The 23,770-nt window shown below is 33.5% G+C and overlaps 3 protein-coding genes and 1 pseudogene across 6 annotated transcripts; 1 reads left to right on the top strand and 3 right to left on the bottom strand.

Moving 5' to 3' along the window:
* Positions 1-828: 828 nt before the first annotated feature.
* LOC114370231 lies at positions 829-8,387 on the top strand (annotated as a pseudogene).
* Positions 8,379-10,346, bottom strand: LOC114372527. Of its 3 annotated transcripts, none has more exons than XM_028330130.1 (4): positions 10,103-10,346; positions 9,828-9,922; positions 8,742-9,716; positions 8,379-8,656 (listed from the first exon to the last, which is right to left on the bottom strand). In XM_028330130.1, exons 1-4 carry the CDS (start codon positions 10,163-10,165, stop codon positions 8,644-8,646), a joined length of 1,146 nt encoding a protein of 381 aa, XP_028185931.1. In that variant the 5' UTR covers positions 10,166-10,346; the 3' UTR covers positions 8,379-8,643. The 3 variants fall into 3 exon arrangements, with proteins under 3 accessions (XP_028185931.1, XP_028185929.1, XP_028185930.1); XM_028330128.1 differs by having other exon boundaries at positions 8,390-8,656; positions 8,753-9,716; XM_028330129.1 differs by having other exon boundaries at positions 8,390-8,656; positions 8,753-9,716; positions 10,109-10,346.
* Positions 10,347-11,619: 1,273 nt separating this feature from the next.
* Positions 11,620-15,558, bottom strand: LOC114371052 (exocyst complex component EXO84B-like). The gene is made up of 5 exons (XM_028328459.1): positions 14,532-15,558; positions 13,699-14,193; positions 13,256-13,438; positions 12,759-12,883; positions 11,620-12,379 (listed from the first exon to the last, which is right to left on the bottom strand). Exons 1-5 carry the CDS (start codon positions 15,387-15,389, stop codon positions 11,848-11,850), a joined length of 2,193 nt encoding a protein of 730 aa, XP_028184260.1. The 5' UTR covers positions 15,390-15,558; the 3' UTR covers positions 11,620-11,847.
* A 2,777-nt stretch (positions 15,559-18,335) lies between these two features.
* LOC114369914 (rho GDP-dissociation inhibitor 1-like) lies at positions 18,336-21,988 on the bottom strand. Of its 2 annotated transcripts, none has more exons than XM_028327189.1 (6): positions 21,594-21,988; positions 21,122-21,185; positions 20,806-21,027; positions 19,746-19,870; positions 19,007-19,068; positions 18,336-18,606 (listed from the first exon to the last, which is right to left on the bottom strand). In XM_028327189.1, exons 1-6 carry the CDS (start codon positions 21,822-21,824, stop codon positions 18,516-18,518), a joined length of 795 nt encoding a protein of 264 aa, XP_028182990.1. In that variant the 5' UTR covers positions 21,825-21,988; the 3' UTR covers positions 18,336-18,515. The 2 variants fall into 2 exon arrangements, with proteins under 2 accessions (XP_028182990.1, XP_028182991.1); XM_028327190.1 differs by having other exon boundaries at positions 18,336-18,611; positions 21,594-21,987.
* Between the last annotated feature and the right edge of the window lie 1,782 nt (positions 21,989-23,770).

The following is a 23,770-nucleotide window of genomic DNA, read 5'->3' as shown; positions in this document are numbered from 1 at the left end:
CACTCTCCTACTCATGAATTGGATCAAAGGAAGATGTTCTGTGCATTTCCTTGTGGACCCTATAATGTAATATAATGGACTTCATTTCGGGAGTGAGAGCCAGTGATTATGCCAGTGCAGCTAGCTAGCTCTCCATTCAAAAGCCTTCTATAAACATACTTCGAAAATTAAAGGTAAGCTTAAGTGTAAATGTTTGAGATTATTTTTGTGTGCCGGAGGCAATAATCGTTTACTTTAAGGAAAAAGATTTTGGGGAGTATGCAAAGAAGGAAGAGAGATAAAGAGAGAAAAAAATAAAAGAAGAGGGAAGAAATTATAGTTGTAAACTTGTAATAGATTATGTGATTTTTTGAATCAGTATTATGATTTAATTTGGAAAATCAATCTATTTTCTTTCTGAAACTAGTTTCAACAATTTTAAAAGAAGTATAAAAATTAGTCTTTAATATCAAAATTAATTTTAAATAAGGCTTAATTAGTCTTTGAATTTGAAATGTGTGTCTTTTTTAGTCCCTAAAATTTAAACTTTTTTTTTCCAAAATTTAACAAATTATTCTTTTTAGAATCTAACATAATAAATTGATATTTTGTGGAATTTTTTAGTTGCCATGAATTAATTTTTATTTCAACCACTTGAAGTTATATTTTAAAACTTATAAAGTGTTAAAAATCACCACAAAGTACTAAAAACGTCATCAAGTATCAATTTATTATTTTAGGGACTAAAAAAGTAATTTTTTAAAATTTAGGAACTAAAAAAACACATTTCCAAAATTCAAAAGCTAAAATAGTAATTAAGTAAAAAATATTACTAGTTTTTAAAATAAATTAAACTGAAATAGGTAATAACTCTTATTGATGAAAAAAAAAGTCTGGCAATACACATGATGCCAATCATGTGGTATTTAATTATCATTTGATTAAGACACAAAATCGTCAAATAATTAATGAGAATTAATATACAATGTGCATGGAGGGTAACAATAAAATATTTTCTCCTCATTTTTCCACAAATAAGGTTTTCTTAATAGAAACGAGACAGTATTTTTCTTGAGAAATGACTAATGAAAGTTTCTTAATTTTATCATTTTATATATGTATTTATTTATGGTGATATTGCCCCCACATGCATGAGACATATAAAGCCCCGAACAATGAAGAATTCAAAGTGAACGCACTGTTAATTGGCTAACTATATGTGGCTCAGAAGAAACTAATTCTAAAAAATGTGGATAATTAAAGCATCCCGTGGCGTGGGAATATGGCACTGATAGATCATAGACACCACACCAGGATTGATTCAGGTTTGAAAGTTTTCATTCTATTAAGTTTTTGTTTGATGTGTATTTCAATGTTGCCACAAAAAGAATAAGAAAGAAATACACAACACTTATAACGAATTCCGGGGGGATAATAATAATAATTATTCATAGTTATTTAATTTAAGTTAAATGTATAAACGAACTTATAAATAGTTTTATTTATATGAATTTGTCTAGTCTAAAGTGATATGTCTTCTCAAATTCTTTATCATGAGAAATTCCACGTAATTTTTTATGGAGTGTGTTTTTCTAAAATTCTCAAAATGTTTTTCTACATAGCATATGTATATTATTCTTGCATGGTTTAACCGAGTTTTATTTCTTTTCATGGTTGAATTCCTTTTATACGGATACAAAAGTTTTCTTTATATATATATATATATATATATATATATATATATATATATATATATATATATATATATATATATATATAAACGTAAAATAACCTTTTTAATATGTGAGGATAGGGATCATATATACATTAGAAATTTCGTTTAGCCTAAAACTATATATTGGTATTCTTAAATATCAATAGCATGTAAGTCTTATTGTATATTTTGTTTCATAATTTAAAAGGTTAAATTTTTTATTTAATTAAATTTTAAAAATTAATTTTAAATTAATTTAGTGCTTATATAATATAGATATTTTACTTAGACTTGGTTGTCTTAATAACTTGGTCTTCAAATAACTTGGTCTTTTAGACTGAATCTCACCTTTTTTTTTTAACTTGGTTAAAAAAACACTATTTTTTTATTATAATATTTGAATTCATAAGTTTTCTAGAGAGTTGTCTTGCTCTTTTCTGAGTTTCTTGGTTCGGTCAAGCTCGAAAAGTAAATTATTTTGTGAGGTAAAAGATTAACCCAAGTTCTCTTACGTGTTACTTAAGTGCATTTTAACTTTTTCATGTTTAATATGACACTTGATCTGCTACAACAATAATCTCCCAATTAAATGCCTATTATCTAGGTTAGGTCCGATTAATTATTGTTCAGAACTCATTATCTCTACCATACTTCTAGATTATTACCGTCCTGTCACGTCCAGATTCAATTAATCAGAAACAATTGTAAGGTCCATTCTCATATTATCTAAAAGGTTATTCCTTAATTAAATTATCTTACTAGTAACTTTGTAAGTCTTCGGTGCTTGTATACCTTCAATTTTACACATTCAACTATTCAAGACAATTTTTTTTAACTTTAAAAAAGTAATAAGATTATATTTTTTTTAAGAAAATTATTCTACCGAAAAAAATTCTTAATTTTCATTTTATTTATACAATCATATATTATAACTTTTCTAATGTATCCTTTAATAAAAAAAATATTTTAATAGCTGAAACAAATAATCGTTAATAGAATAACTTTTATAAAGTTTTTGATATAAAAAAAAAAAAAAAACACATACAAATAACAAGTTAGCTAGCTAGAATGAAAAGTTTAGCATATGTTTTTATCCCGTGTCTAGATTTGTGATATCCTGACAAAGATGAAGGGGATCTTTTTCAAATAAATATATATGTTTCCAATAAAATGAGGGATTTATTAGTGTTATAATTAATAGCAAGGATTAAAATCATTAGTGTTATAGAACAAATAATTTTTTTTGAGGAAGAAGACATTAGTGTTATAGATGACAAGATGAAGTGTTGTTGGAGTTTTACGTTAGCTGACTATGAAGTCTAGTCTAAGATGCAAAGAAATGGTCCTAGAAATTGCATTATTGTGTCTTAGTTGGACATGAGATTAGCCACGATTTATAGGGTGCTAAGGCAATGAGCTAGGTTTGTTCGAGTTAGACATTATTGAGACTCGGTTCAAAATGAAAAGGATAATTTATTTATTTTTTTAAAAAGTATAATGAGTCCATATTAGATTTAAGGATTGTGAAAGTGTATGATAAGATCTGTAGAACAAGAAAGTAGAGTTTAAGTTAGGTAGAAGACACGAGCTCTATATATATATATATATATATATATATGCATACTACTTGCATGGGCATGCAGACATAGCATAGCACAGTAAGCAAGTGATCATCCAACAACTGAAGTACTTGTCACCTCAGAATCAAACCCTTGACTTCCCTATTCTCAGGGTGTTTCATTTGATGGTTACATTGTTCAAGTGCTTATCCTTCTTCCTTTGTGATCACTCTTAACCCTCCATTTCTTATATTAATATAATATACCCTTCTGCTGATCTCTCCGCAATCCACACTTCCTTGTTGCAATGGCCATGAGTGCAGTCTTAAACACTGGTTCTCACTCCCGAAATGGATTTCGTTTCTCGGAAGAGGTATTCTGTTTTACTTAATTACTCCCCTCAAACCTTACTTTGCGTACTTGTTCAAATTTTATTACTCAATAATTAACTTGTTTTCAGTGTCTCTACTTTCGTTAAATCTTGTTTTTAGTTTCCGAACATTCATATCATGTAATTTAGTCCCCTCAACTTTCATATCATTAAATTTTGTTTTTAGTCCTTTAACTTAATTTTGGAACAATGAAATATAAGTGCTAAGGGTACACTGTACATGTGTCTTTTTTGCAGGAAAATGGAGATTTCAACCAACAGCAGTGGCAACACAATGATGACCAAGCATTCTCTGCGGCCGGAAGTGGTGAACATCTTTTTTCTATTAATTTAACTTTGGAAACATAAACAAATTCTAATGCTAAGTTGCTAATTAATTATATGTTGATTTCACCACAATGGTTTTCCTTTCTCTGGTTTTTTGTTAATCTATACACACTTTTCTGAGTTGGTCTTCTGTTCTGTAGTTGCTAATGAGGATTTTGAAGGGCAGAAAGCATTCTACAGCAATGCAGAGAAACGGAAAGAGAAGAGAAGTTTAAAGAGCAATGACCAAGCAGAAGATGACTACCTGTAAGTTGTTGTCTTCTCTCAAATACACCATTAATGAATTGAAGAACTCATAATCTACGTAGACTTAAATTTATATATACTGTCATTATAAAATATTTGTCACATCCTATTTATTAATGAATAGGATGAAATATTCTGGATGTTTATGCAAACATATTTTACACTAAATGTGTATAAATTAAAGTCATATACATATATGTAAATTACCTTTTTCTTTGAGTTTAATTTTCATTTGTTGTTGGTGCTATGTGACTTTTAAAGTAGTAATTATAGAAGTCAACAATTTTATTCTACATGACAAGCTATGATCAGATGACAATATAAAAAACCTTTTACACTATAAATGCATCCTGATTAAATTCTTCTTTTCACCTCTTATTGTTGTCACTGCAACCATGACTAATTTTTGGAGGTGTTGCTCCTTGCAGTTTGGCTGAGTCAAGGCAACCTTTGTGGTGCAAAGTTCCAATATCTTGAAGCCTAATCAATCCGTATCGCATGGTCATAATCATACGTCTCATTATCCTAGTTTTCTTCTTCCACTTGCGCATAACAACTCCAGTGCATGAAGCACTTGCCTTATGGATAACCTCTGTAGTCTGTGAAATCTGGCTTGCATTGTCTTTGGTTAGTAGACCAAATCCCCAAGTGGTTCCCCATTACTCGCGATACTTACCTTGAACGTTTGTCCATAAGATTTGAGCGTGAAGGGGGGGAGCCAAACCTTCTAGCACCAGTTGATATCTTTGTGACCACTGCAGACCCTTTGAAGGAACCACCTATTTTAACGGCGAACACGGTTCTGTCAGTGTTGTCTGTTTGATTATCCTGTTGAGAAGGTTAGCTGTTATGTCTCTGATGACAGTGCATCTATGCTTTTCTTTGATACCTTGTCAGAAACTGCTGAGTTTGCTAGAATATGGGTTCCTTTTTGTAACAAGTATAACATTGAGCCAAGGGCACCTGAGTTTTATCTCTCTTGGAAACTTGATTACTTGAAAGATAAGATGCACCCAACATTTGTTAAGGATCGCAGGGCCATGAAGGTGGGGACTACATATATATAAGCCATGTTTGATTTTCTTTTTATGTTGTTCTATTATCCGTGTGAGACTTGAAACATTTTCCTTTGCACTTTTGCAGAGAGAGCATGAAGAATTCAAGGTGAAAATTAATGAATTGGCTGCAAAGGCTAAAAAAAACAAGAAGAGGAGTGGGTGATGCAAGATGGTAATCCATGGCCTGGAAAGAACATGGATGATCATCCAGGAATGATTCAGGTTTGGCAACTGCATTTGGATTTTGTGCCCATGACAAATGTTAATTTTTATTGATTTCGGCCCTCTAAATCAAATTGGAGGGAGGGGTTGAAATTCAGTCTGAAAAATTAGTATTTCTTCAAAACTTTGGATAGTCAACAAACGAAGAATATAAAAATATAACCATGGACTTGTCTTTGCAGGTATGTCTAGGAAGTGCTGGTGCACTGGACATAGAAGGCAAGGAACTGCCAAGGCTTGTGTATGTTTCATAGGAAAAACGTCCTGGTTATCAACATCACAGTAAAGCTGGTGCTATGAAATGCTCTGGTAAGTAGCGTAAAGCCCAAAACTTCAAGTATATAATTCAATTCCATCCAGTTATATGAACAAGATATAAGAAAAACAAATTATAACTCTTACAATGCTGTATTTCCTCAAAAGGTTCGAGTTTCTGCTGTGCTTAGCAATGCACCTTTTGCATTGAATCTGGATTGTGACCAATACATCAATAATAGCAAGGTTCTTAGGGAGGCTATGTGCTTTTTAATGGACCCCCAAATTGGAAAGAAGTTCTGTTATGTCCAATTTCCACGAAGGTTTGATGGCATTGATTGCAATGACAGATATGCTAATCACAATACTGTATTCTTTGATGTAAGGAACATTCTACTAATCCCAACACAAATTGCAATTTCATTAACTCATCCTTAACTCCTTCCTTGAATTTTGCTTTGTTGGTGTCATAGATCAACATGAAATGCCTTGATGGGATTCAAGGTCCTATGCATGTTGGTACTGGATGTGTGTTCAACAGGCAGGCATTATATGGCTGTGAGCCACCTTTTGATAAAAGGCCAAAGATGGAGAGTTGCAGCTGGCCTTCATGCAGCAGCTGTTGTTCTGGTGACTCTCCTCAGTCTTCATCTGATGATGACGAGACTGATCAAGAGCTTGAGGACTTTGATGAGGATGAGGAAGAGGAATTGTCCTTCATTTCTTCTGCTTTGATGGAAGATGGTGGACTTCAAAAAGGAACCAACGCTCTCGATTACTGATTAAGGAAGCAATTCTTGTTATAAGCTGTGACTACGAAGAGAAAACTGAATGGGGGGAAAAGAGGTAATCCAGTTATTACAATGAGCTCTTTCCCTTTTGCCTTGTTCGAGAAAAAAAAAAGTCCTTAAAATGAAAAAAAAAAAACATTCTAGATTTGTTGATAGAAAGCTCCTGCACACATCAAGAATGCATTTTAATTTTAATTAGACATTTATTTCCCCATATGTAAGCCCATACTTAGAATTTCATGACTTCCAAGAAATCAAAACATCTTGACTTTTTTTTTCCTACAGATTGGGTGGCTTTATGGCTCAGTCACAGAAGACCTCTTAACTGGGTTTAACATGCATTGTAGAGGATGGAAATCAGTGTACTGCATGCAAAAGAAAGCAGCTTTCAAGGGATCTGCTCCTATAAATCTCAGACCGATTACACCAAGTTCTGAAATGGGCTTCAGGTTCTACTGAGATTTTCTTTAGTGACTGCCCTTTGTGGTATGGCTATAGCAGAAAACTGAAATGGCTGCAGAGATTGGCCTACACTAATTCCGTTGTCTATCCCTTCACTTCCATCCCATTGTATCTACTGTACAATTCCAGCTGTTTGTCTTCTGACTGGAAAGTTCATCATCCCCACTGTAGGTGCACAATAGTCAATTTATTACATTCAATTAGCTTGAATGCAGTAATCCTTCCTCATTAACTATATATACATGCACAAAATGATCATTTCTACCAGGCTCCCATTCTCACATTGAGGATGTAAGGGGAGCTATGTGAAAGATAGGCCTAAAGACTTCTAAATGATTTTGGCTTGTGCGAACACCATGGTTAGTTGGTTTATATTAAATGGGAAATATGATTAGAAACCAATAGTCATCTCTTGTGATTACTAGGATAACTCAATTTGTTAAGCTCTGATACACTAATACTTTTAAAAGAAAGGAAAACAATGTAGGCATTAGGTTCATGTCTTCTGACCAAAGTTCTGTTGTGTGCAGCTGTCAAACCTTGCTAGCATTTGGTTGATGGCGTTATTTATCTCCATCGTCTTAACCTGTGTGCTAGAGCTTCGCTGGAGTGGGGTTAGCATTCAGGACTGGTGGCGCAATGAGCAATTCTGGGTCACTGGGGGAGTTTCTGCACACCTTTTTGCTGTATTTCAAGGTCTCCTTAAAGTTGGTGGAGTACACACTAATTTCACTGTGAGAGCAAAATCAGCAAATGACACTGCAGCATTTGGACAGCTCTATCTCTTCAAGTGGACTACTCTTCTCATCCCACCAACGAGTCTTGTAATCTTAAATATGGTGGGAATTGTGGCTGGAATCTCCGATGCCATTAACAATGGATATGATTCATGGGGACCTTTCTTTGGGAAGCTTTTCTTCTCCTTGTGGGTCATTTTGCACTTATATCCTTTCCTCAAAGGTCTAATGGGAAGGCAAAACAGAACCCCCTACCATTGTAGTCCTCTGGTCAATAGTTCTAGCCATAATTTTCTCAATGATTTGGGTGCGAATTGATATTTTCTTGCCCAAGCAGACAGGTCCAGCACTCAAACAGTGTGGGATAAGATGCTAAGGTGGTGTAATGGAGACGAGTATGGATATCTATCTTCCCATTTCAACTGAACACGGTGTGAGAGGGTCTCTATATAACCATAAAGACCACTAGTTGAATTACGAGTGCATGCATATATATGCACAGGCTGTGTATCCTTGATAGCTGGATAGATTTATAGTGCAAGATTCATCTAAAAACTAAAAGATTGCTTTATGAGATATATGATTTTTGTAATCATTAAAGCATGAAATATGAATATGATTTCAGCTACGCTGCAAAGACATGAAATATGATTTTGTGTTATAAGCTGCACCTGAATTTTTATAGTATAACTTCAAAGCCAAGTACAAATTGCAGTAGAAAAGGAAAAGTCACACTCAATCATGTTAAAAGAATAAAAAAAATACATTCCCTGCACAATTCACACTCTCCTTGAATCAACACAGTATTGCAAACTTCTAAAATACACGAGGAACATAAGCAGAAGAAGCACCTCTATTCAAAGCCTTCTCTAATCTTGTCTCAAAAGGGGTTGAGTGCCAATTCACTCTCTTATCCTGCAATACCACACAGCAGTGCATGTCCAAATCAGAATCATTCACCCTCAACTAATGAGTAATAGTATCTCTTAAAAGTGTTCACCTCATCTTTACCTCTCTGTACTTGCTTGTTGAGTTCGGAATTCCTTTAAAGGAAGAGACTGAGCCAGGATCCTCAGCAGAGCCTGCAGCATTCCAGTAGGTTCCAACAGTGCCAATAATAGGCATCTCATCTGGACTCCTACTTGGTGACTTCCGTGGAGACGAAGTAGCCGAGAACTGTTTGATCTCTTCCAATGTCAATGCCCCTAAAATGGGCCTATCTTCATGACTTATCACAGAATATGAACCCTGTGAGGTGCTCCTATCAGGGGTACCAGCAAAGGATGCCACTGAGCCAGCCTTGCTAATAACAGGTGTAGTTTCTGGTGAGACCAACCAATTTGACAGGCTGGCATCAACTCGGATCTCCCGGTTCAACTTCTTCGGTGTGTCGCTTTCGGAATAATTCAAGCTGAAAGGTGATCCTTTGACACCAACCCCAAAATCATTCTCTTTCTGAGGCCTTATTGGTGTTCTCTTAGCCTTAAGAACTTTCCACTGAGTGAGATTCTCCACTGGATTCAGCACAGGATGAACATAAGCACTTCTGTCTCTCACATTAGGGTTGGACCCAATGGACTTCACACTAACCTCTTCTTCAACAAACACATGATCATCAGAAACAGTAGTTGCCACTATGCCATCTTCCCCAAAGTCCTCACTCACTTCATTGCATTCTTCTTTGATGGCATCATCATCATCCTCATCACCATCACTAAGATCACTGTCTCCATAATCAATCTCTTCCTCCTCATCGTCACTGTCGCGGCAATTCTGGTACCTATGGTTGGGAGGGTTCGACCCCGTTGAAGTCACAGAACTATCTTCAGAGGAAGATGACTTTGGTTGGGCCAAAGCTTGCTCATTTTTCCTCTCCACAACTTCATCCGCTAAAACAGGCTCATAGGTCTTCACATTGGAATCAAATGTCACTTTCTTTCTGCTGCTAACACTTAGTTGCTCCTCACTTTCATCCCTGCATTAACAAAAAAAAGAAGTATAAAAAAACCACATATATCTATATCAAAAGCTTCCAAAAATAGTATGTAACTAATGGAATTGAAGGTCGTAGATGGGAATTGCTTACTGGAGTTGGGGTATAGGGTTAATAGCATTTGTGGAGCAACCATGAACCAAAGAGACACTATGTTGCTCTTGCTTGCTATTGCTACTATCATTTCTCTGAAAAAAAAAAAAAAACTTAGCTCTGTTTGGCTGCTGAGAAAAACAAGAAAAGGGGTTATGGCATTGAAAGAAAAGATCACGTTTTTATCTGGAACAGAGAATAAAAGAAACCGAAAAAGAAAATCTTGGGGTTGTTGTTCAAAAGGGGTGAGGGGAATTGAAGAGTCATAGACATACTTGAACCTTGTGCTTGTGGTTTCTATGTTTGGAGGAACCAAAACAACCGAAAAAGCAACCCATTCAGAGGAAGAAGGTTTGGATGATGGGAATGTGTGAGGTGATGGGTGAGATTGGTGGCATCAAATACATGTGTGTGTAATGTGTAAGTGAAAGAAAGAGGAAGAAGAAGAGAAAAAGGAAGAGGAAGAGCGTGTTGTGTTGGGGCCAGAAAACGGTCAACAAACCTGAAAGCCTCTTTTTCCCTTTCACCAAAATATTGTATTTCATTTGAAAAAGTGGAAACTGACCGTTATAAACATGATGACTGTGATTTACACCCTGTAAATTGCAGTTTTCTTCTTTCTTTTTATTTTTTCAATTAATTAATTAATAACTTTTCCTTTTTTTCTTACAGAAAAGTTCTGGTAAGTCGGATCTCTGGATTACAACACTAAAATTCAAAGTTCAAAAAATACTTATAAAAATAATTATAAGTTATCCACCTATAAAATTTAATTTTTATATGAGAATCCAACCTTCTTACAAATTATGATTTCGTTCCTTATAAAACTGAAGAACCTTTGTTGTTCAATTAATAACATGAGGAATTTTATTTATTTATTTATTTATTTCAGTAATCTAACGATTACAACAACTTACAAGAAATAGGCCGTTGACGGATTTGTCATGTCTTGTCTTTTGCATTGCTACTGTCGTCTCCCCTAATGAAAATAAAATACTGTTTAGTACAAATAAAATTTCGTACTAAACACACGAATAACATGACTTGCTTGAATATCTCTCTTCTGCAGTTTTAATTTCAAATAAAAACCCGTTCATGGCTTATGTCTTGCTTCTAATACTCTATTTTAATATTATAATAACCTTAAAAAACTCTGAGTGATTAGGAATATCATGCATCCCTTAAAAAAAAGGGAATATCTTGCAAATTTGGAAGATAAATTTGATAATGGAGAGAAAAATTACCCACTAAGTTTAATTCCGGATATAAGTATTAGTATTTACTTGCAAAAATTTATGAGATAAGTGTAAGTTGAAATTATCTTGTTTTTAAATTACTCTAATAGGATCTGTTAATTTAGATTAAGTACCTGAATAAGCTTAATTCCGGATATAAGGGGCAATATATAAGAATGGATATTTGAATGCTGCTGTTAATTTGTAGTAAGTTTAATTGTGTTATATACAGGAGTGGATTTTTTTTTTTAATCGTGAATACAGAAACACTTTATAATTCTTTACCCATTATTATCCATACCCATATCTTAAGGACCAGATTTTTTTTTTGGGAGGATCTTCAGGACTAGATTCTCAACCTAAATTCTTGAAATATTAGAGTTTTGTTTGTTATTTTATTTTTAAATAAATATATGTCTACCATCTCATTAGTTAATTAATTGGTTTTTTTAGCACTGTGGAGATCGGGATAGATACATAAAAACTTAAATTTGATTCTCATTATTGTCGTTGTAAAAAAAAAAAAAACACTAAGACAGCAAGACTTTCAACAAACATTTTTTTTATGGATTAGGAACCTAAATTCTTGCTATTTAAGATGAGTATTGTTAAATGTGATCAGAGATATTAAACCAGGCCTTGGTGCAGACTTTGGCATAGGGTTTGCGCTAGTGCATACACTAGTCATGCTGAATAGTTATGTGTGGCATTGACACTAAGGCATTCAAATAAGTGCCTTAAATCAAAGTACAAAATTAAAATTGTGTAAATATATAATTAATAAATTATATAAGTGTTGGCCATTCGTCTGATTTTGATTTAGTTTCCTCCTCAGAATTGAGTCCTACCTCACCCACAGAAGATGTTGGAGTCAATTCATCATTTTTTGTATCTGCTGCCTCTTCAAAATCAGCATCCTCTAATTGAAAAGTAATGATAGAAGTTGGTATCAAATTTGAAGTGTTTGAGTCAACATAATAATCTCTCTCCACTAATGATCCCTCTCCAGGGCTAAATACTGTGTCTAGTGAAGCCATTTTTGCATCAATAGCAACTTCTAATTCATGTTTTGCAACCTCATCTTTCTCTGCATCCAATGATGTATCTACTACGTTATTCTCTGAAGAACTTATATCATCTTCCTCGGAAAAATTACTTTCATATGCTAATTGATTGATTTGGCTCTCATGCTCATGTGACTCCTCTTTGATGGTAACTGCAGGCTCCTTTGGATGCAAACTTGTTTTCTCAAACTCCAACAGCTTTTGAATTGTTTTAGTAGCAGCATCTATAGCCCAATCATCATCATCTACATCTCTATAAAGGAAACACCAGTCAATGTTTGAAACATTGGTTGCTTTTAATACCATGACAACCTCTTGATGACTATTATTTAATAATTATTATAGAGAAGATTATGAAGGGGCTCTTTATGAAGAACAAAAGAGAGAAAAAGGAAGGAATGGTATGAATTTGGAAGAACCATGGTTTGTTACAAATGTAATCGAACAAGAGACTAGGGAAGACTTGCATTTAAGGATGCCAAGAAATTATTGCTTGTAAAATTTATGTATGTGCATTTTGTTCAAGAAATATGTGGCATGTGTGATTAGACGGTTTTGAGTTTGCACTTTACAGAGCTATGATTAATAAAGAACTCTGAATTTCTCAAGCACTATAAATAAGAATGCATTACTTGAAAGGGTCTAGTCCGGCTGAATTGAAGGTTGATTTCATGAGAGTGAGAAGGAGCAAAGGATCGCTGGAGAAATATCCTCCGTACATTCCAATTTCCACCAAGAATTGCACATCCAAAATAAACTGCTTAATACAAAAAAGAAAATGGATGGATGAGAATCACTTTACAGAGGTAAAAATCATGATAATAGTTGCCTTGTTGTCATGCTTCATAACCTCATACATTTATTTTTCTAGCACAAATTGGTAAGAAAGGGAAGAAGCTGAACAAAATGTTTGTGCACAAAAAAAAAAGAAGCATATATTGGTAAGAGTTGTACACATGAATTTTGGCACCAAAAATGGCAAGCATATAAATATGTCAATATACCATGGGAAAGATATAGTTTCAGAAATATCTCCACATTAATAGAAAATTGCAAATTAGCTGTAATGATGCTTTTACTCTTTTAGCATAGACCTAAAAGAATAAATAGAAGGGAGGGAAATAAAAACCTGTTTGGCTTCATCGGTTTTTGAGCTCACATTCTCTTCTGTAGTTGCAAGGATCTCTTTGTTGTTGGAAACCCAAATGAACATAGACTCCATTAACTCTCTTAGTAATCCCATCAACCAATTCACTTCAAACACATTTTCTTCCTCAAGTTGTTCTATTTTCCTTAATTCTAGAAATAAAACCTGTCCAGAACAGTGACAACAAATTAAATCAAAATATAAATCTTGCATGAGCTTTGGGATGCAAAAGTAGATAGGAACTATTTATCCATAGCTATCTACACCTTTTCTTTCTAGTTATAGTAACATTTTTTAATGACAATTTCAAAATTTTAGTAGTGTTGCAATTGAAAAATCATTCAACCACCCAGTGTCGCAATCTATTGTGTTCATATATCATCTTAATCAAAAGTCTTTTAAGTGTTTATTTGTGAAAATAATACCTGAAAAATACCAGAGGGCATTGGATGGGGGACAGTGTTAGCATCAAACTGGTCATTGCAATGACTAGCTGAAAACATTTCATGCCTGTGGTAAGTAGACAATTCTCTGAGAATTAATTGCTGGCAGAACATATTTCTCAACTTATTGGAACCCTCTTCAATAAACAATAGGAAATCATCAAGTCCTTGCTGCTGATGAACAATTGAATGATTTTCCAATACTTGCAATTCTATGTGATCACTGCTGCTAAAGATATTTTTTACCATGATAGTGAGAAACTGCACTAAAGTTGACAAATTGGCCAAAATAGAAACCTGTTGAGGTAGTGACTCAGCTAACTTTATTCTTGGACTACCTTGTTCTGTTGAGCTTGTTTCATAAGTAAGGGCTCTTTCAAGTATGACAATATACTCTGCCAAGAGGTTTGTGATTCCACTAATGACTAAACTCCCCATTTGAAGAGAAACTAAAGGAGAAATATCTTCCACAATGACCTGATTATAATTAAACAACAACAAATTAAAAAGAAATAGTAATAGACTCTCCTCTTTTTTTTCATGCAATGGTTGTCCTTTTATAATGTAAACCAAAAAGAAACAATAACAAACTTCTTAATATTTGTAATATTAAAATCCACCAAGTCATCTTTTGCAATACAGTTTACATTAAAGAGCAATCTAATAATGCATAGAACAAACCTGAGAGATATAATGTGAGTTGGATGGTTAAGCTGAAAAGGGAAGAGGGGAAAGGTCGCAGGTTCGATCCCCTCTGCCAACAAAACTAACATCTAACAAACTGATATTTGCCGATAAAACAACATAGAACAAACCTGCAATAGTGTCAAAACCTTCCGGCCACTGGTGGTTAACAAGCAATAGTCATGTTGTTCCCCAACAGCTAAACTTGAAGATCCAGCCCCAACAAACACTCCAGACACAAGGTACTTCTCCAAAATCCAAGCATCACTTGCTGAGAAGATAGAAATCACTTTCTTAAAATGGTTGATATGTGTATTTAGAACCTCTTCCATGCAGGGAAAGAGATTCTTCACTAAGTATGGCCGCAACACCAATTTCTGATTTTCTAACAAAGAACAATACATGACAGAAAAGTTGACAGCCTTTATGGCAGAAGACAACCCTCCACTTATTGCTGAGGTGCCTTTGACGTATTTATCAAAACAAATGATGAATGATTTTGTTTCTTCATATGCAAACAACATAAGTTCTGAGGCATAAGGAGATGTTTCTCCACACAACATCACAAAGCTCCTTGCCGCTTGTGAAATCACTGAGAACACAAACCTTGCAAGTTCCCTCATGTATATCTCAATTGAAGATGATTTTGCCCACCGCAAATTATCTGTTCCATTCGCAACACGCAAACGGTAATGTTTAAGCAACAGATTAACAGCAAGTTGAATATCACCAAGTCTGCAAAGCCTAGCTAGTGCCCTTTGAAGATCTGGTCCCGGTGTTCTTTTATTCTCAACTATTTGTGTCAATTGTTGTACAAGCATGGACTTTTTCTCAGAAATTGCTGATTCATATAATATTATCTCACTATGGGAACAATGTTGCAATTGAAGGCTTTGACAATGTTCATCTGCAGATTCTAGAAGGTTCAGGGCTTCATCTATCTTGTTTTCTGATATGAGAATATCCAAATTCTCAAAACATTCATTCATGTGAGCTTCCAATTCGGTGGGGGGAGAAGGGACAAAATTTATATGATCTTCAAAGGTTATGTCTATGGACAATATCTTTGGATATATTCGATCTATAAGATCCTTTACTTGCCTTTTATGAGATAGGAAATGGTTTTCCAGTTGCACAAGCTCATTTTCCACTCCTATCACTTCCTCTAGTATTCTACACACACAAAAGCATAACATCACCTCAATATTTTATGCCATTCTACCATCTAATGAATAATAACAAGCAATCCAGTTTTTTAGTTGCAGGGTCTAATAAATATTTAACATAAACTATCCTCATTGTGTTACAAAAAAAAAATTACATCCTTTTTCCTCCCCTTAAAATAAAGAATTTCTCTTTCATATCACTTAATAGTTTATTTCATATAAAACGGTTGTAAAGGAAGGGTATAAATTAGTGATATAAAACATTACCAAAAACAAGTAATATGAAATGACATTTTTGTTAGGAATTACAAGGGTGGTTTGAAAAAAAAAATCAAGAATGATAGCTGGGTAGGTTTAATTTAGGGATAAAAATAGCTTTGTTATGTTTTTACTTTCCTTTACAGTTTGCATTTTTTAACAGAAACTCCTCATGAAACAAAAAATAAATAAAAAAATATTCATTTCATATCATATATGTTTTACACTCTCTTGTCACATGTGACAAAATGCTTAGTTAGAAGAAGAAAAAATAAAGAGTAAAGAGAACTCTTTTCACGAAGTATAAAAACAATTATGTGAACTAATTAGATTGTTAGGGAATTCAATTAATACTAATACTCGAAGAAGGATCCTAAATCATATAGTAGATATTGTTCACGATAAACATTAAAAAAGAAAAAGTTGGAGATGTTAATTACCTAAGGAAAGTGGAATATTTGCTGAAGATGTTTTTCTGCAAATCTTCATTTGCTGCTTCCTTTAGCTCCCGAAGTTCATCACACAGATGCATGATGCCCTGTCATCATTAACCCAATCACCAATTTTATTATTAAAACTTCCTTACAACTTATTTTAATTTCTTTTTTTTTTCACGCTAAAACATAAATGAATACGAGGAATGTTAACAACACTCTCTTTTTCTTTGTTACAAACATTAATTAAATGAAAGTAGACAGAGAAAAAGTTGGAAATTATAGAAAGTACTCTTCCGGTCATGGACTCGATTTCAAGGTCGGCATCAGGATGGCGGATAGACGGTGACATGGCAGAAACGACGTCGGAGCCCAGCTCCGATGAGTTCTGAGATTCCGGCTCAGAGTTATCTCTGAACCGGAACTTAGGAGGAGGAGGAGGAGGCGTCAATGAAGATTCCATTTCCATGCAAAAACTAACCAAAACGATTTTCTTAATTTGATACTAAAATGAAAGTGAAGCAATAAATTCATGGTGCATATATATATATATATATTCGGAGTTTGGTCGTTAAGGCTTCTTCTTCGGTATTTCCGATTCAAACTCTGTACTTTCGTCCTTTGTTTTTTGTCCTTGTTATCGTCGTTAAGCACTACAACTTACGTGTTTTCAAAAACCAACCTTAGTTGTTCGATTCTCACTTCATTGTTATTTTCACCAATGCCTCTTTTTTTATTTTGCATGAATTAACTTCCTCCAAACCTGATGCTTGATGCCTTAGCCAGTTTTTTGTCCCTTGTTTTACATCGCATGTTGTACTTTACTTGGATCAGGATCGATCCGTGATTCAAATCCAATTGTTATGCAGTTAATTTCAAATAATTAATCTTATAGCATAAACCTTAAACATATAGGAGTAATTCATAATCTTACACCCTGCTCATTATGTTCTATGTACAAATACATGTGTGTAGAGATATATAGGGTGTAAGAGACTCGTACACAAATACGTAAGCATTAGGATAAGGTGTGTGTGTGTGTGTGTATATATATATATATATATATATATATATATATATATAACTTTAGGATGTGATCTGGTGATAAGTGACAAGGTGGGGGGCTATGGTGATCTGGTGATAAGGTTGGAAGTGCATGAGATAAAAGATGGGCAGATCGATCTTTCTTAAAAATACTTTTTTTTTTCTTTTTCTTTTGGCTTCTGTTAAGGAAAGTTCAAGGAAACCGAAGGAATCATATTCCAAAGCTAGGATATCTAACGGATCTTTACAATTGTTTTCAAAAGTCAAATTTAAGTTAAGCCTTACACAGAGAAATGATTAGCTGCAAAAAAAAAATAAAAAAATCGAACCTAAGCTTTACCATTGAAGTGATTTGAACATTTGAGAAGAACCTAAATATTCACCTACATTTCAGTCCGAGAATGAAAATTCACCTACATCTCCTTGTTGAAATAGCTTTTTGAGGAATCTTTATATTCTTGGGAAAGATTATTCCCACAAACTTTTTTAAAACCTTTAAATTGATTATGGGAATGTCAGAACCAAAGTTCTGGAGCAAATAGAATTAATTATTTTTTCGCACTAATTTCCTTTATGAAAATAAACCCTTCTAAATGAACTTTATCTCCAGTATATACTTATTATATTGTTTAGTCTTTTATACGTTTGAATTATCTATTACGTGCATCACTCCTACATCTATCAATTGTAACTTCTGCATTTTTCACAAAAGATGTGATTGTACCCACTTGAGACGTATGTCAGCACAAGTTAGTCCCTACATAGTGAATATGGATACCAATTTAGTTCCTAAAAAAATTAGTGACCAAAACTGACCCTTAAAAAAATTTAACTAGACTGATTGAAGATTCCCCCAAATTTTTAATTTTGAGAGATAATTCGTTAATTATTTTCACCAAACCAAATCAAGTCAAGTGATCTATCAACAATCAAGATGTATACTTTCTTTTAAATTTAAGTGGGCCAATCCAAATTGGCATTTTTCTGGCCACATTATTGGCCCGTTTCATAGGTCCCCCATAAAAGCATATAATTGTCGCAAGATTAGTGGGAAAACATGAAATTACGAATAATATCTTATTTAGGTAAACATCTTTTTTTCTAATCACAATATTGATAAGTACTTTTTCAGTTTTCAATCACTTATTCAACCAATACTTGCACCGTTTTCTAGCAACAGTCAAACTTGCTATGGTGATGCTTCTTTTTCATGTCACCTTTGAAGCCTACGGTTTATCTTGCTGTCACGTAGCAGTGGGACCTCAATTATGTTATTTTGATCGAGAATTAGGGAACCGCATCCTCTACACTTCATCAAGGAACACAGTTAAGTAGTTGAATCCAACACTTTATATAGTTAATATATTCATATTAAAGCTTCTCTATAGTTATAAATCAATTAAATTTAATGGTTCTGATTAAAGGTGCAAGTACTTTTCACAAATGCTGAATTTTACATTTCCTTAGAGCTTTGAAAACTCATGTTTGCGTACAAATGTTATGGCTTTGAACATGACTTGCCAACGGCAAAACAACCATTTTGTATGATTAGCAAGCAAAATAAAAGTCACTACTCACAACTCTAAATGAAAATTTGAGTACTGAATAGCATAATTAACAAATAGTTTCAAAATTATAAAAAGAATTCAAAAATACAAAAAAGATGCATGATGAATGTCACAATGTGCCATAAACCCGGACTACCTCTTCTTTATCTCTAACGAATATTTGAGTTCCATGTGACACCTTCTGTCATCATCTTCAAACTATAACACAGCAAACAAAGAGTGTCAAGTTTATACAAGTAGTTGTGCAAATTACACACACAAAAGACGGTGTAAAACACATACTATTGTCTAACAACTTCAGCAACTAGGAAAACCATATAAATCATTACATCTTCATTCATTTGGATTATGAATTCGTAAAATATAGCCTTTGGAAATTAAAATAGTGGCTGTAAAATATAAGGGCAAATTAGATGACTAATCCATAGATGATTGTGATAAGTATTGATGCCTGACTATAATGAACTAGAGCACAATGGTAAGTAACGAGTCTTTAGGATTTTCAAATTTCAAGCACTAAACACAGGTGTGAATCAGTATTCAGGCTGTCTAGAGCATGATATGAATCAAACAGGTACAAGTTGAAATCTCTCAAAGGCAAAAGAAAGAAAAAAGAAAAACAGGTCGTTACTTTCAAATGTTATGACAATATTCCTCAAGTTGCAGATCTTAGATGCAGGTATAAAATATACATATCAAATATCAGTTAATAAAAGTATAACTATGCAGATAAGTAACCATATATTTGCCTTTAAAATTAAGACACTTGCAAAATGCATTGTTTACTTAAAAAATACTTCAACCAGAAGGTTCAAGACAGCAAATTCACTACAAAAATTAGGTAAAACAGACATGTGTAATTTTACTTTTCATACCTTAATCTTAGCAGAGTATACACCCCTTGCAAGCACACCAGATGGAGTGATGTCCTCTTTTAAGGCATGTACATATGGTTCTTTTTGGGGAGCAAAGGTACCCAACATTCCTTTGCTCTGGTCAACTGAAATGCCCAAGAATATATATGAAATTATGAATTCTCAATGTAATGCACTAATGCATAAAAAAGATGTCATCACCAATTAACTAATGTCAACAAAAGATATATGTTTTTTGTACAATCATACTACCTATGAAAATAGCGGTGGCAGTGCAATTGACAAAAAGTAAGTTCTAATAAATAAACCAGGTAATGAAAATTAAGATTTGCTTAAAGAAGCTGTTATTTGAAAACTACTAAGACTTAAACAAAGTTTTAATACTTTATTTTCTTTTCCAACTTATGAACATATCACTTCAAGGAGAGGAAGATTTAACAGAGCAATTACTATTCCACAGGCAAGCCACCATTTGCGTTGCTCCCTTTTTTCTCCTATGGAGGTACGAAAACCTAATGTTCCCACAAGTATGATGAAAAAGGAATCTAATTATCACAAAAAATGCAAGGCCAAACCCTGACTTGAAGGATGACAAATAGATCAAATAATCAGTAATACTTTCAATTGCTTCTCAAACACATCAAAAGTAAGTTCCGTAGAGCATTTGCTCCAGAAGCATATATGATGGTATTGAAGTTCCAGATTCAAACTGATGAACTTATCTAGGTGAATATTGTATGATCATTATTTTAGATTATACAAAAAAGTTAGAGAGCCAGGTTTCCAGAGTCATGAGCCAAGACATTATTGTTTTAAACCCACGAATTTTAAAGTCAATTAATAACAGTAAAATAATAATCATCCAACAAACTCAAGAATATCTAGCAAGTTAAGCAACAAACAAATTGTGGTTACAGTTGCATTGTGATCAGCAATATTGCGGGCAAATGCAGCCATGTATACAGTTGTGGATACCTCAAAAACCACAATATTTCAATTCAGCCAATTGTTGTTGCAAACCACAATTTAAAATCATGTGAGAAAAGTGTTGACAGTTTACCTTGAAGCCCTCCTTTCCACACAGTGTTGCAGTATGTCAAGCCAGACACGATGTTGTGCAGAACACTGAATTTGAGCTTAAGCTGATAATGAGAGCCCTCCCTGAGAGTAAACAGAATATGACCATTTTGGCTTTCATCCACAGATAAAGAAGTAATAACTTCACCAAAATCCTCAGAGATTATTCCAATGGAGTGGAATTTCACTTCAGGATGTATCTGACCTACATGGATAAGGAAAAAAAAACTTATAAACACAACCAAGCAAAAGTGCTGTGGAGGTTAAACAAGGATAATAAACAAACTCCTTAAACACACCATCCAAATCACTTTCCATGCATCCTAACAGCTTCTCTTTCCATCTCCTAAGGCTCTCATCCTCCTGCACAGCACAACCAACATTCAAATAAAAAAAAATCACAAGCAAAAGTCACTTTCTTAACCGATTATGAGAAACTACCTTGGAATATACATCAGGAAATCATTTGATTCTACGCAGTGTTTATTCACAGAATACACGAGAAGCTGTACATAATAAAATACTAATGATCTAAAAGACATTTTGCAAATATTTACAATTACTTGAACGGTTTTATATTGAATCATTCAAGGTATTCTATTGTAATCTCTACCTAATTTAACCAGTGAGAGCTTTCATCAGAATACATGAATTGAAAACAAACAACCCATTAAGCAAAAACAAATAAATAAAAAATTAAACTTGCTGCCAACCCATGATTTTAAAAGTAAAGGGGGGGGGGGGGGGGGGGGGAGAGAGAATCGGAAAAACCTTGTCTTTTTCGATCTGATCCTTGAGAGAAAGGAGAGGACCAGGAACAAAGGTGATATTTTTATGCTGACAAACGTCTTCTTCTTCCTCTTCCTCGGTTTCTTCTTCTTCTTCTGCCTCCTTCCTATGATGAAAAGTTTCAGGTGGGTTTTGTTGTTTAGTTGAAGCAATCCCAGAAGAAGAGGATGGCCCTGCTTCTTCATCTGTTATCCTCCAGTTTGCACCCTCCATGTCTCTCCAGAAAGTGAAGTAGAGAAGCTCCTCTCTCTCTCTGTTCCGTTCTGTTTTGTTCTCTGTAGACACTTTTTCACAAAAAAGGCAAAACTGAGGGTCAGGGGAGACAAGGAGTGTTTAGTACAACGTATAAATACACTGTCTGCCCTTGTTTTGCATATTCTCTCTCCTTGTCCCTTTTATTAGGGATAAGAGCAACAGTAGACTCGGTTATGCAATAAAATCACTAACTTTATTTATACGTTAAATTTTTCATTAACAAATCTTAGTACCACACATAATTATGTAATAAAAAATAAGAAAAATGTAAAAAAAAAATAAGAAATATATAAAAAACTGTTACATAAACATGTTCTATGTTTGGCGACACTAGCTTGAGTCCGGTAATGTCCCCAGCTTCTGAGTTTTTCGACCATCATCTAACACTTAACTAGTTGTTAGTCTCATGTTCAATCTCGAAGTACTCAAGTGCCTATGACAACTAAGGACATGTTTGAGTACATGTTGCAACGGATATTTCCTCATTCTGAGGCGTAAAATGCACAAGTAATAAAATTGTATATTTTGTGTTTTGTGCGTTGAGAAGAAGGGAAGTACGTTGATAAATGCTACACATACAGATGCCCAAAAGCTACACATACAGAAGTAACTGCTACACATCGAGTCAAGCAAAACTCACGTCCAATTTCTACGTCTACCTAAAAGCTACTCTTTACAATTAACTTCAAATATTTAAAATGTTGATTCATGTTTTTTGAGTTCTAACACAGAACCAAATATGCAGAACATGTATGAATATTGACAGTAGTAAACATTTAAATGTATCATGATATATACAGAGCTTGTTTGAATGAGTTTAAAAAGCGAAATAAATGAAACTTATATTACTAACTGCATGTTTGTTTGCATGTTAAGAAATACATTGGATGTAAATATTTACGCCTTCAAAGAAATTATGACCTAATATCTTGATAGGTAGAGGTGGGTATATGAGTTTGGACTTGCAGACGGTCCATCTAATCTATAGACTTAGTATGTTAAGATCATTTAAATGCCAGTTTATTTGGAATTATTTGGTTAACTCACAGGTCAAATGGGTTTGGTTCATGGGTTAACGAGTCATCCCACAAACTAATTATTTTTTAAAAATATTTTTATTATTTTTATAGATTTTTTACTTTTATTTACTTAGAACTATTTGATGTGTGGTTAAATATCATTAAGGATTTGATAATTAATACTTAGTGTGTACTATATTACTATATGCTGACATCATTCTTATTAATTGAATATTTAGAATTTATTGATGTCAAAATCTAGATATTGAGCTTTTTTTACATTTTATTTGATGTTTGAGTGATATAGATGAAGTTTTATTTTAAGTTTTACTATTTCATTAATCCATGTACATTTTCTTTTTTTTTTTTTATTCATCTTATTTTAGATAATTTTCAGTTTTATCATTTTTAATAATTTTTCAGATTTTTAATATATCTATTGTTTTTTACAAATTTTCAAAGTTTTTATATATTATTAGGCCCACGGGCTAAGTCAGTTGGACATGGATCATTAAAAAAAACATGATCTATTTAATAAACAAGTCAACAAAATAAATCGAATTAAACAGATCATTGATTCGTACACTCACCTATATTAATAGGCACAACATATAACACTTAGATAAGTATTGTTAAGCTTCATGACATATTTATATGACGTAACTTTGGTTGAAACAGTATCTTTTCTATTTTATTTTATTTCTATTTCTGTTTTCCTTTTTCTTTTTTTCTTTCTCTGTTTCATTTCTCATCCAAACAACCATATGAGAGTGATATTCCAAAGTCATTAGCTAATAAAGCCTTTCGTGTGGTATTCCAATTATAATTTATCTATGAGAATTATTTATTGACTTATTGTTTCTGGGGTTTCCTTTCTAAATGCAT

This window comes from Glycine soja, chromosome 10 (assembly GCF_004193775.1).
Source record: "Glycine soja cultivar W05 chromosome 10, ASM419377v2, whole genome shotgun sequence".
NCBI classification, from domain to species: Eukaryota; Viridiplantae; Streptophyta; class Magnoliopsida; order Fabales; family Fabaceae; genus Glycine; species Glycine soja.
The sequence above is the reverse complement of the archived record's forward strand: the minus strand, read 5'-3'. Positions and strand labels throughout refer to the sequence as shown.

Coding starts and splice junctions, on each gene's coding strand:
- LOC114372527 (XM_028330128.1), bottom strand. CDS start 10,165: ATGGGTTGCTTTTTCGGTTGTTTTGGTTCCTCCAAACATAGAAACCAC. Junction 9,923..10,102: donor ACCACAAGCACAAGGTTCAA/GTATGTCTATGA, acceptor TTTTTTTTTCAG/AGAAATGATAGTAGCAATAG. Junction 8,657..8,752: donor CAACAAGCAAGTACAGAGAG/GTAAAGATGAGG, acceptor GTGGTATTGCAG/GATAAGAGAGTGAATTGGCA.
- LOC114371052 (XM_028328459.1), bottom strand. CDS start 15,389: ATGAATGAATGTTTTGAGAATTTGGATATTCTCATATCAGAAAACAAG. Junction 14,194..14,531: donor AGGTTTTGACACTATTGCAG/GTTTGTTCTATG, acceptor AATTATAATCAG/GTCATTGTGGAAGATATTTC. Junction 12,884..13,255: donor AAACCGATGAAGCCAAACAG/GTTTTTATTTCC, acceptor TGTATTAAGCAG/TTTATTTTGGATGTGCAATT.
- LOC114369914 (XM_028327189.1), bottom strand. CDS start 21,824: ATGGAGGGTGCAAACTGGAGGATAACAGATGAAGAAGCAGGGCCATCC. Junction 21,186..21,593: donor ATCAGATCGAAAAAGACAAG/GTTTTTCCGATT, acceptor TGTGCTGTGCAG/GAGGATGAGAGCCTTAGGAG. Junction 21,028..21,121: donor CATGGAAAGTGATTTGGATG/GTGTGTTTAAGG, acceptor TTATCCATGTAG/GTCAGATACATCCTGAAGTG.